This window comes from Ostrinia furnacalis, unplaced genomic scaffold (assembly GCF_004193835.3).
Source record: "Ostrinia furnacalis isolate ACB-3 unplaced genomic scaffold, ASM419383v2 OfSCF0593, whole genome shotgun sequence".
NCBI classification, from domain to species: domain Eukaryota; kingdom Metazoa; phylum Arthropoda; class Insecta; order Lepidoptera; family Crambidae; genus Ostrinia; species Ostrinia furnacalis.
In genome coordinates this window covers 165,161-178,089 of record NW_021130832.1, presented here as the reverse complement: position 1 = coordinate 178,089, position 12,929 = coordinate 165,161, and the positions used below count along the sequence as shown (strand labels likewise).

The window sequence follows — 12,929 nt, the reverse complement described above, 5'->3', positions numbered from 1 at the left end:
AACAAGAAGAGTAAATCATAATGATGTATTTAAAAGATGATATGGGACTGTTCCCACCTCTCGTTCCTACCGCTGCAACTCCTGTGTGTAGCGATCTACAGCTTGATCGCCGATAAAAACCCAACCAGTGAAGGTCAAGTTTGTCCCGGCGGAAAGTTAACTGTCATTGGACCCGCAACGAAATTAATCAGAAGAACATAGGAGGAGTGCGAAGTTAAAAGATGATAGGGAATAATAGAAAAGTATACGAATAAGTATTGATGTAGGTACTTTGTGAGGTTCAAGAAAGCGTATTTTTCCCAAAATCTTGTGTTATCTTAAAAAATACCACATCCACGTTTATTTGTGCTTGAATAATTCTCCGTGTATTTATCATGACAATGGATCAGCCTTTTTAAGATCCCCCAGGCGACGCGGATAAATAATTTGGGGAGATATGTTTTGACATGGACTTAGCTTTTTTCTCGTACCAAAACAAAGTTGTAATAACAAGTGCTTTGTACTTTGATTGTTACATTAATTGTTTGTTACACAGTCAAATCGATATTTAAATAATGGATTTTGTAACTAAAAATCTGTCTTAGCTATTTTTATAATTTACTCGTACTGTTATTTACGTCTATTCCCGACTGTCACCACTGAGGATAAATGGGAAAAATATCCAAGAAGCCAATATCGAATCATGTCTGAGTACCTATCACATGGGACTACTGGGAATAGAAATCTCAGTAGTCCAGTTAATAGAACTACTGGGAATCCCAGTACTCTACTGGGACTACAGACTGGGAATACACGGAAAGTTCTTGGGAAACACGATTTCCCAAGAAAATAATTAAAAGATCGTGTTAATGAGATTAGAGGGATATGCTCATACAAGGATTATTCAACAGATTGATATTAATAAAACAAATAAATTAGAAAAGGCTTCATTTATTTAATTTTTATATTATATTCAGAGAATATTCACGCCGAAAGATAAATTATAAAGATAAGATTCTTCAAAATACTGCTCATGATGTATGGTAATCGATGTTTGTTACATTGAAGATCAAAGAAAATCGAAATAATATCTTTGAAAACAACGATACTAGGAAATAAGTAACTGTCAAAGAAAAGTAAAGCGTATTCAGCAAACCACTTTTCAAAGGGATGGTAGAAGACGACACATCAAGCTCTCTTATTATGTTTTTAAAATAAGTACTATTTTCCAATAAAAATGTAAAGTCATTATATGCTGTCGATTATACAACCAATTAGAATATTCAACCCGGTTGAATTAACTGCACACCTGGTAGCCGTGACGTCACATCGACGCTCTGGTACGGACGGGGCGAACGCAGGGAGATGTGCGTGTGAGTGCGAGAGAGAGTCGCATTCCAGCGAGGTGCGCAGGTAATCCACCGAGTGATACTATTTTACGCATTGCATTCAACTAAATAATCGTAGTTGCAGTTCAAGTAGGTTTGATCCCAGTATAATCTGCCAGGACATTGGAATTTGATGGGCAGGAGACTGTTGTCTACTTGTTCTATGCACACGTAGTACGATGAGCAGTCTGCAGGGTCTGGTATGTAGCCGATTTCTTTGCATAGTGATGACTCGGAACCACCCCCTGTAAGAATTAATATTGTCATTAATAAAGTTCTTCGAACTCCACTTGATCCCTGACAGCTGAAGTATCAGTAATAGGATACAAGTAAAGGGTAAAATAGCACAGTGTCAGTTCTTAGACAATGAATGAGATAGAGCTCAAATTGGAAGTAGTGTATCTAGATTAGCGATTTTTCAAATATTATTATTGTACCTGAATAGTATTAATAACTTACGACTAGATCAAAAAGATCATGCAATTATTAAAATTGAAATAAGGACAAACCAGGGATAGGTGTTGTAGTTGTTGTTGTAGTAGTACTACTACTACTGCTTGAAGAAGATTCACTCGAAGACGCTTCTGACGTTGAGGTAGAAGAAGAAGAAGAAACTGTAGTTCCTGGTGTAGGAGTTGAAGTAACGTAGTCTATTGATAACGCTTTATTGATAGCTTTCAGCAGAGGGAATGTTCCTTCCCCACAGAGGCCGTGGAAGTCATCAGTCTCGATACTCCAGAGCATGATGCCGCGAAGGTTGAAGCTGTTAGCGTACTCCACTTTGGTGGTGATGGATTCAACGTCATCGTAAGATACCCAGTTGCTGGCACGGAAGGCGTATGGAACTTTGGCTAGCTGGTCGGTCCGGACAGTCCAGGATTCGGTCTTGAGAAGGTAACAGAACTGTGAACAAGAAAAGATGTTGTTCATAAGTGAAATTGTTACCGCTTTCACTATTATTATTCGATATCACACTCATGGGATGATTGGAATGATGATATAGCAAGTTTAAATGTAGTGCCCTTGAAAAGGAGGCTGACAATAGTGACTGAGTTTCTTGCGCTGCTTCTTTTCAGCACTGGCCCTTTTATTGTCTCGAAGCAGTGGTAGGGTAACAGGGACATGTAAAAGTGCTTTTTAAATTAAGCTTATTTGAAAAAATAAATTAGTTATTACGAGTTTTTTTTTTATTTTTGTGCTCTATATCGTATTTCATTTATAGAATAGAGAAATAGAGATCATGAATGAATAACTTTCCCTTGATGAAGACTCTTATCTCGAGGGAAAGTAAGCTGGTGATGTTCCCTTTTTCAATTACAGCGATAAATTGATATGCAAAAGCAAATGACATAATAAATCAATACCACGCACCTCATTATACCCAATAAATCCACTGGTAGCAGTGTACGGACCAGCGAGACCAGCACCGATGGCAGACGACCTTGGGGTGTTAGCATTAGTATCAGACAAGGTAAACGTGCGCCCGTAGAATGGAACCCCCATCACTAACTTCTCGGGAGGGCATCCTGGAAAATAAAAGTAGTAATTAAAAGTCAAGTAACTGCATATAATTGTTTTTCAGTTCCTCTTCCTTGTGATGATGCAATGGCATAATGGAGTAAAGATCCACGGTGTCCTCATTTAGTTCTTCATAGAATAAAACTCAAATTGATGTGGGCTCTGTGGATACCAGAGCTTGGTTAAAGATTAGGGCCGTGCACTTTGTGTACTTATTTGCCTCTTGCAAGGATATGCTACATTTCCAAATAATGGAGTTAATTTTTTAAGAGGATAGTTAAGTATCGTAAGTTGTATCAAGCATTACTAAAACAGCTGTTTAACTGTGTTACTGCGGTAAATCTTTTCCACCCTTATAATATTTTTCGAAAGGCGTCTTAAACTGATATGATCATTGGTATCATCATTCTACAATTATGGTTCTTTACCTGCTTTAAGCCAGAACTTGATGGCATTCTCAACAGTGTACAGAGCGGCTTCATTTTCAGTGCTGTCGCCCTCACTTCTATGTAGAGGTGCGTTGTGACCAGTCACGGGGTCCCATGGCCCGTACATGTCGTATGCCATGACGCCTACGTAGTCTACGTACCTGATGAGGAAAGCTGAATTATTGGAGAGCATTTACAGCGGGATAAAGCTGCCATCAAAAGTTAAAAAGGTTAGTTTTGTCGTAGATGGCGGAGTAGTGCCATCTTAAATAACTTTCAATGATAATTTGGTGTTCCCTTGATTTATTTATTTTTGTCCAGTTCATATAATATTTCAGCTTGGGCTAATTATTGTGCCTAGATGCTACTAGTAACTAATAGATAAGATTATGGAACATTTAAAACGGTAGGATTAATAGACAATATAAATCTTTTTTTACAATTATTATCTGGCCCCCAAACGAAGCAAAACTTGTACTATAGTGATAAGATAGATATTATATTGATACCGTGAAGATTATATTCATTAACATCTATGATTCCGGGTATAAATTACTCATCAGTAATCACACTATCATTTTCTCTCAGTTTTCATGACCATAACTGTCATAGTTGTCTGTACAAACTACATCGTATTCAAAACAATTTTGCTCATCTAAAAACACCCAACGTAAATGCAAACCACGTACCAGAAAGCGTAGTGCAGGACGTCTACCCACAAGGTGGACTGAACCTCATAAAGGGTTGCAGGACGGCGCTGGATGCAGGCCGCTACCAACCGATCAATATGGAAATCACTTTTGAAGGGCTATGTTCAGCATTACATGTCCTATGGCTGAAAATAAAAAATGATGATGATGATGAAATGCAAACCAACTTACTTAGCTACAGCGGGAACGTCATATGACAGCAAAGCCCTTTCTTCGACGGCAGACACAGCGACTGTCACCATCAGGTCATGCTTATCGAACTCTTCCCTCAACTCCTTGAGGAGAGTGCTGAAGTTGTCAATGTCAGCTGATCCGTGCACCGTGTCTCTTCGGTTGGGGTACTCCCAGTCTACGTCCAGACCATCGAAGTTGTGTTCTTGAATCATTGCTAGAGAGGACTGGATGAAGTTCTGACGGTAGTTTGGATTTGCAGCCATCTGCAAATGACAATATTAAAATAATCAAGTTACAAAATCATAATTCAAAACATTTCGGTTGGATCTTCTTCTTCTTTACTACCAAAAGAGTTTCATATACTGCTGGAAAAAGGCCTCCCCAAGTATTTCTACAACGACTAGTACTGCGCCGCCCGCATCAAGGCGCTTCCCGCGTCCTTCAAATCATCATCATGTCAGCCATAGGACGTCCACTGCTGAACATAGGCCTCCCCTAATGCTTTCCACATGGATCGATTGGTAGCGGCCTGCATCCAGCGCTTCCCTGCTACCTTCCTTCAAATATTCTCGGTCAATCCACTTTTCACAAAGTCACAATGGGCTCGGTGGTATATACGGTTCTAAGTAGTAGGTTTAAGTGTACTTACGACGGAGTACTTGGCAGATGCTTCATTCCAACCTCCCACAGCGAGAAGTGTTTTCAGGTTTGGATTCTTATCTTTCAATGAGGTGAATTTCCTGAAGTTATCTGTAAGTAAGAGTATTGAATGTTTATGTTCTGACGACAGATAAACAGGTTACAACAATATTAGTAATAGCGGATATTTTTATCCACATCGAGGAAATTCTTGGCCTGCATATTTTCATGAAAGTGGAAGCTTCGCCCTGAATACTCAATCAAAGAGTATTACTGAGTAGTTTCTTGCGGTAGTAGAGTAGTGTGGGAAGATGTTTTTCTTACGACAAACGTCAGCGATACTTCAGATATGCTTCAAGTATGCTGTTATTGTCACAACTACGTCCTTTTGTGACGTCATACGACTCACGCATTGCGCACCAGTTTATTATCGCGGTATAAACTTAGTAACTGAGTCAGTCAGGGATTCCGAATGAAGCTCGGTTCCACGCTCGGCCTGATCATCACTCAAAGATATCAAATGCAGTCACACTAAATCTTTTGGAGTAAACATTTTAATCTTATAGCGTTCTGTCTAACAAATACATTATCAACCATTAGGTACTGCAGACTGCTATTAAAAGTAGGTGATGTGCATAGAATAGTCATGGTGCTAATCGGGTGGGTGCTTTAAAGTCTTCTAAAGTAGGTAACTGTGGGTAATTTTTTACTATCGTTTATTCGTTCGTTTCAGCCGAAAGACGTCCACTGCTGGACAAAGGCCTCCCCCAAGGATTTCCACAAAGACCGGTCCTGCGCCGCTCGCATCCAGGCACCTTCGGCGACTTTCACCAGATCGTCGGCCCACGCTACGTCTTCCGGCTTGTGGGCGCTACTCGAGAACTTTTGTGCCCCAACGGCCATTGTTTCTACGAGCTATGTGCCCGGCCCACTACCACTTGATTTTAGCAATTCTGCGAGCTATGTCGGTCACTTTGATTCTCCTGGGGATGTCCTCATTATTTTCTGATTCGATCTCGCAGGGAATTTTATTATTCTTTATCACTAACCTCTTGTCCAACTCACGTCTCCCAGATCCAAGTGAGGATCCAAGGAAACAGCAGTTCCTTGTGCGTCGATGCCGATGAAGGAGTACACCAGATGCGTGCAGAGGAACGGGTCTATATCTTCCACGTCGAACTTGCCCACGCCCCAGCGGTATGTCGCCCAAGTTCCATAGTAGCAGACTACTACTTCTGTAAAGGAAAGCTGGTCAATAACATATCAAGTTAAGCCTATTTACGGTCCAGTTTGTAACTTATTAACACTTTTTCTTTACGATCAAGTATAGACTGTAAACTGTTTGTAGTTATACCTTTTATAAATAAATAAATAAATAAATATTTAAATGCAACGCGAAAGTTTAAAATTAATTATAGCATGTTACACAGCACACTGGAAGATCTTAAGACTGAGTTGCACCACTTCAATTTAACAGTAACTTAAACGATAACCGGTGTTTTTTGTATGGAGAGTTTTGACAGATTTATGACATTTATGAAGTTTCAACAAAATCCGTTCAGTAGTTTTTACGTGAAAGAGCTCAGTGAAAGAGTAACAAACATCCAAATATCCAGAAATCCAAACTTTGGCGGGCATTGAAAAAGGATAACTTATAAACTTTTGTAAGAACACTGCTGAAATAAGGTTTAAATTATTCGAAGTTACTATCAAAGTATCAATCAATAGAACAATATAAAAGTATTCTTACTATCGTTATTCGCTAACACCGCACTAGCACAAAAACTTAACACAAGCAGTAAAATGAATCCCATATTGAAGCCTTGATGATCTTTTCTATTAATTTGATTACAAGTACTGATTACACCAATTTATACATTCGTATTATCTGATTACATGTGAGTGCCACTACTAGATTGATAATAATCATCTTTAAAATTGACATTAGTTTTATCTATCTGTAAATACCGAAAGGTGTTGACTAAATATAAATAAACTAGCTGTGCCCGCGACTTCGTAGGCGTGAAGACCCGTTTTCGCTACATTTTTCATTGTTGCTCTGCTCCTATTGATCGTAGCGTGATGTTGTATAGCCTTTAGCCTTCCTTGATAAATGGGCTATCTTACACTGAAAGAATTTTTCAAATCGGACCAGTAGTTCCGGAGATTAGCGCGTTCAAGTAACAAACAAACAAACTCTTCAGCTTTATAATATTAAGGATAGATAAGTAAATAAACTTCCGACTTTACGATTTGATTAGTTATCTACAGTGAGCGTCAAATAGTTCGTGACACCTAAAGTGGCCAAAAAGTTGGCAACACAACCTAATTCCAAAGACGTGTGTGACGGGTAAATCAACGTAAACACTATGGCGTCTTCGTTTCAGTCAAATTACGTCCACTGCTGGACAAAGGCCTCCCCCAAGGAATTCTACAACGACCGGTCCTGCACCGCCCGTATCCAGGCACCTGCTCCGACCTTTACCAGATCGAAATAAATGAGGAGTGGTAAAAATTACGAAAGAGTGATATCACAGAGATTACCACACGCAAGTTTTTTTTACCTCAATTCGAAAGGAAAACAGAATATTGATGAATTGAATTTATTTATCTCTATAAATATCGATTTATTGTCATGTAAATAATGTTAATGTGTCCATAATAACGACAATTAAATTACATAATCTCTTGTAGAATTATAAAAAAAAAAATATTCTGTTGATAATATCCTAATCATTCCCAGAGTCGCCGGTTGGAAGCGGCCTGCATCCAGCGTCTTTCTACCTTTATAAGGTCGTCAGTCTACCTTTGTCGTCTCACGAAACGACTGACGAGGCAGAATGGCTCACAATAGAAGCTACCAACACGCGCAGAATTGGATAAATACTAAAATGTTACTTAGAAGACAATGTACCTATATTATGACAGATAGATAGATGCTATTAAAATGATCATTTTGAAGAATAAAATATTAAAAAATCTAAAGGGCTGACAGTTATTCCTACGTTTACGCTTGAGATATTATAAAGGTCCACTAGAGCAGCGGTTCCCGAATGGTAGTCCGCGGAACCCTGGGGTTCCGTGGAAAGGCCGCAAGGGTTCCTTAAAAAATATTATCCCACGTTTCGTGACCGACGTTGTTCGCTCGCACCGACTTGTTTACGCACAAGGGAGGGGCAGGGCATGCGGGCGGAGTAGTACGGGAGTTCCGCTAGGAAAAGTATAATCAATTAGGGTTCCTTGGCAAAAAAAAAATGGGAAACCCTGCACTAGAGCATTTTCTCGACCATTTCTATGTAGGCAATGTAAATGGTTCAATACAAGTAAAATCTTTCGTTTGTTTCAGCCAAATGACGTCCACTGCTGGACAAGGCCTCGCCCAAGGATTTCTACAACGACCGGTCCGGCGCTGCCCGCATCCAGGTACCAAAATTGCTGACTATTTAACAGTACGTGTACATGAAAGGAACAAGCCTGATTGTACCTACTTTATAGTTAACTGTACACGTACAGCAAAAACGTCAAATTACCACCATCAAAGAGCAATGATTGGTTCGTTACTGACTCAAATTATCCGGCATATCCGACATTGATTAAAAACCTTTCGGATTAATCGCGCTCGGAAACACGAAGTGGTTTGCGGATGGCCCGTTAAACGAGTTAGTCAATGACTGGAAGATTTTAATGGGAGCTATTTTGTCATCATCAGGCAGCAAACACGACTCTACAAAATTATGCCTCTCTGCCAAATGGCAGAGGCATATTTATTTATTTATTTATAGGTACAACAACAGAATACAATCTCAAACATTTTTTATAGAATATGAGTAGGTATTTGGCCTATATTTGGAGTATTTTTTTTATAAGTACAGTAAGCGCGCGTGTTCATGTCCATCCTGAGGAATGCGGTAGTGCTGTTACCTAACTAATTATGCTAATGTCGATATCGATAATTATTACCAATTAAGTAGGTCAACCTTATCTACTTATTCCATATTTTTTGCAACTTATAAGTAAATGTAAGTATAAGTAAATAAGTAAGTAAGTAAGGCCCCGATGGACATGAACTCGCGCGCCTACAGTAGGTAAGTGCTATTGTAATGAAATTGGAGCTATTGGGGTACTCCAGTTGCAATTGATTTAGAATATGACTGTGTATTTATTAACATTCCTTAAGTTTTGTAGGTCTGATATTCGCAGAGTTTCATCTCTAGTCCACACTACAGTCACACTCCATCCAGATGATGTGCAATTCGATATCGCGGTAAAGTTCACGCGCAAACAAAGACGACCACTTTCCGTACACCTTATTTTTTCACGAAAACAGCAAATGTTCATGAAGCGTTTAAGAAAAAGTAGCTTTTTATCGGCTTTTGCTCAGAGGCGCAGTTGCGTTCCGTTTACGTTACATCTTCGTTTGAACTAGCGGTCGAAACGACACCGCGATACGGATTTGTCAAAACAGCTGAAGATTGTTCGTTGTCCAGCCGCGTTGCAGTTGAAAAGTTTTAACGCCATCAGGGCTCAGATCCGCACTCGTGCCGAAATCTATATCATTACAGAAAAAAGGCACAAATTAGTTCGACGGGCTTCAAAAAAGTAGTTTCCACTTTGTTAGAAGTCTACAATTCATTAAAATCTAAGCCCCAACTTCTTTGCAAAGCTTTAATAAATAAAATCAATACCTAAACAGTATGAAGGCCCGTATAATGGCCACAGAATACCAGCCGCCTGGGAAATTTAGCGCAAACTAAGTTTACCAAATTAATCAGACATAATGGGCGGTAGAAGTTTCTTTGGGCTACAATGAAGAAGTGAGGGTACTCTTATTTATAAACAGTGTATTATAACGGTAATAAATTCAGATTGCTGTACGTTAATTTTGCGGGGAAGCGAACAACGGTCTGAGTTTGAATTTCATATTCTTATACAGTTGGTGTTATGGTGAGTATAGAATAGAGCATTTACTTGTAGCAGAACGAGCCGCTCTGTGATAAGTTCTAGTGTATCACCCTTTTACGAATTAAAGTCAAAGTAGTATTATCGTTCGTTCGTTCGTTTCAGCCAAATGCCGTCTCTGGACAAAGGCCTCCCCCAAGGCTTTCCACAATGAACGGTCCTGCGCTGACCGTATCCAGGCTCTTCCCGCGAACTTTACTAGATCGTCAGTCCACCTAGTAGGTGGCCTGCCCACGCTACGTATTCTAGCCCGTGGTCGCCACTCGAGAACCTTTCTGCCCAAAAGGCAATCGTCTCTACGAGCTATGTGCCCCGCCCACTGCCACTTGATTTTAGCAATTCTGCGAGCTATATCGGTTACTTTGGTTCTCCTGCGGATCTCCTAATTTCTGATTCGATCACGCAGGGAAACTCGGAGCATAGCCCGCTCCATCGCCCTTTGGATGACCTTAAGTAGTATTATGAAAGTTATTAAATCAGTCTGCGAAGTAACTAAGTATTATGCCAAGGAACAGGCATGGTTCCGTGTACAGTACTTACGGGACTATTCCCACCTCTCGTTCCCACCGCTGCAACTCTTGTGTAGCCAGGATCTACAGCTTGACCGCCAATAAAAGCCCAACCAGTGAAGGTCAAGTTTGTCCCGGGGGAAAGTTAAACTGTCATTGGACCCGCAACGAAATTAATCAGAAGAACATAGGAGGCGTACTTCAACAAATAACTTTTTTTTTCAACGCGAACAGCTTGGGACTGGAATTCATTGCCTGCGTCTGTCTTTCCCGAGCATTATTTTAACCCGGACCTTTTCAAGGCGAGAGTGAATAGGCACTTACAGGGCAGATAATGTGCCCTCCTAGACTGGACTGGATCATTGCGACTCCAGTCAAATACCTAAATACAAAAAAACTTTGGGTTACCTATACCTACCTAATAAATATATTAAGCTCTCAGACTTTTCAGAAATAGATAATACATACTGCATTTATTTGTAGGTGTCTGTAGGTTGTAGGTACTTATAAAAGTGGCCTTTATACTGGCCTCTAAAGCATAACACCTTTTCCGCGATTTCATCAAAAGAGAAGGAGCGAAGAAATGATGAATAATTCTACTGTTAGACAGAGGTCTAGGGGGCTGTTTTCCTTAAAGGTATCTAACAGGACGGAAAATATTTAAATTAAAGGAAAAACCTCCTTGATTGCATAACAAGACAGATTGCGATGTCAGCGTTGCTTGTTGTACTTCTCCTCTCGTAAAAAGATAAAAACTGTAGCCTTATTCACGTAACAAAACTTCAACGATAACAAATCGCTGAGTTGCGATCCTATCGTGTAGGCAATCGTAGATTTAGAACTGTTTTTCAATAGGACGACTTCTAAACGTCAACGAGATTTTAACTGTGTCAAAATACGTGAATTAGCCTAGGCACAGACCATCGATTTTTCGTCGGCCGATAGTTTAGTCGGGCAGTTAATCAGTATGGGCATGTATGGAAGTGCGCAAATTACGCCAATTTGATTTGGCCAATTTTTCGTATAAATTAAAATCGGGTCCAACTATCGGCCAACTAAAAATCGGTGGTTTGCGCCTAGTCTAAAGCCACTGATGTGAATTGACAAATACGAGTACCGAGTATTTAGACACAACTAAATATACGACAGCACATGAGGCTAAACATTGTAGAGTCTTATGCAGTTGTTATAGGGTTGAATTTTCAACAAAAATTGGTAGTTTTATATGCTGTTGTTTATACAAACAAACATTTTCAAACTCATCCACATGGAGCGTAGATTTTCGGATACAACAAGCAGGCTTTGTTTTAAAAAGTTAGGCACATCTGTCTAAAAATAAAAACAGCCGGCCATTTTGGATTCGATGTCACAATGTTTTATATGCTTCCGTGACGACGACACACTTAAAATTGGTTGACTGTTTTGAAAAAGGCAACTACTTAGTTTAAACTAGTTCATACGTTTTACTTAAAAGGCTGATAATGTTTAATTGACAATGACAATGTAGGTTTTTCCGTGCACGCACTTACTAATTTACTAGAAATATCTACATGACCTTTAAATTATGGAAATAAACCGAGTAAAACTAGTTATTTCAAAGTGTTATGTAATCAGACACATTATTGGTTCAAAATAGCACCTAATAAAAAGACGGATACATCCCGTTGCAGGAACTGTTTTTGCAGCATCCCGTTCAGTAGGATACGTACTTTAATATTAACATTCACACGAACATCCCGTTTGCAGTGTCCCGCAAAAAACCGATAGTTATATGCTTGTGTGTTCCCACCACTGTCCAGTTTTGCGGGATGCTGAATCCTGATTCCGCAAAACTAGGTCGTCGCGTGAACAAGCTTAGCTTAGCTCGATGTGCCGGCCCTACAAATAACAAAATGGGCTATTATACATTATACAAATTCCCATTACCAGGTCTACCATCAGCGACGTTTTGAGATGTTTACTCTGTTTCGCAAACATTTGCGTTTTGTAAATACTGATAAGGCTTGCCACTAGGGGAACGCTTGATGTACGAGCTATTCACTTTTCATATAGCTAATAATGGTTATTGCTAAATAAGCGACGACGACCTGATAATGGTAGCAGGAAGGCGCTGGATGCAGGCCGCTACCAACCGTGCGTTGTGGAAGTCATTGGGGAGGCTTATGTTCAGCAGTTGACGTCCTGTGGCTGAAATGATGAAGTAAGCGTTTGGGCGGTTGACCCAAATTAACGTCAAACGCATTGAATACTTTACAGCAATAAATCAGCGCTATTTAACAGTCACTCAAACTGGTGGTTTTCATTCCACCCCTCTACCAACCTTTAAGCATCACTCACTTTCAGTGGCGGCGTAGCATGGATTGGCACCCGGGGCGATACACTACACTGGGGCGGTATTAGTTAGGTTAGGTTTAAGATTTTTATGGATTTGACATTTTGCGCTTTTGACATTTCGACATTTTGCGCCTAAATCGGTTCTAAAACCCGCCTTGACAAGTGTGGCCGCCTTCCGACCAAATCTTACCGTGAACAGCGGCCTTATGATAGCGTCTTACGATTTGTTAAGACGCCCCACACGTTGCTTAATGAATTAATAATTGTTTTTCATGTTGCCGCCTCTGTTAA

At 39.9% G+C, this 12,929-nt stretch overlaps 1 protein-coding gene across 1 annotated transcript; it reads right to left on the bottom strand.

Annotated features, from left to right (window-relative positions):
- Positions 1–930: 930 nt before the first annotated feature.
- LOC114366242 (chitinase-3-like protein 2) lies at positions 931–6,669 on the bottom strand. Its single transcript, XM_028323046.1, has 8 exons — positions 6,587–6,669; positions 5,886–6,071; positions 4,847–4,947; positions 4,195–4,460; positions 3,314–3,474; positions 2,739–2,893; positions 1,877–2,270; positions 931–1,612 (listed from the first exon to the last, which is right to left on the bottom strand). The coding sequence occupies exons 1-8, from the start codon at positions 6,648–6,650 to the stop codon at positions 1,416–1,418; spliced, it is 1,524 nt and encodes a 507-aa protein (XP_028178847.1). The 5' UTR covers positions 6,651–6,669; the 3' UTR covers positions 931–1,415.
- Between the last annotated feature and the right edge of the window lie 6,260 nt (positions 6,670–12,929).

Coding starts and splice junctions, on each gene's coding strand:
- LOC114366242 (XM_028323046.1), bottom strand. CDS start 6,650: ATGGGATTCATTTTACTGCTTGTGTTAAGTTTTTGTGCTAGTGCGGTG. Junction 4,461..4,846: donor CATCTGCCAAGTACTCCGTC/GTAAGTACACTT, acceptor TGTCATTTGCAG/ATGGCTGCAAATCCAAACTA. Junction 2,271..2,738: donor GATTTATTGGGTATAATGAG/GTGCGTGGTATT, acceptor TCTTGTTCACAG/TTCTGTTACCTTCTCAAGAC.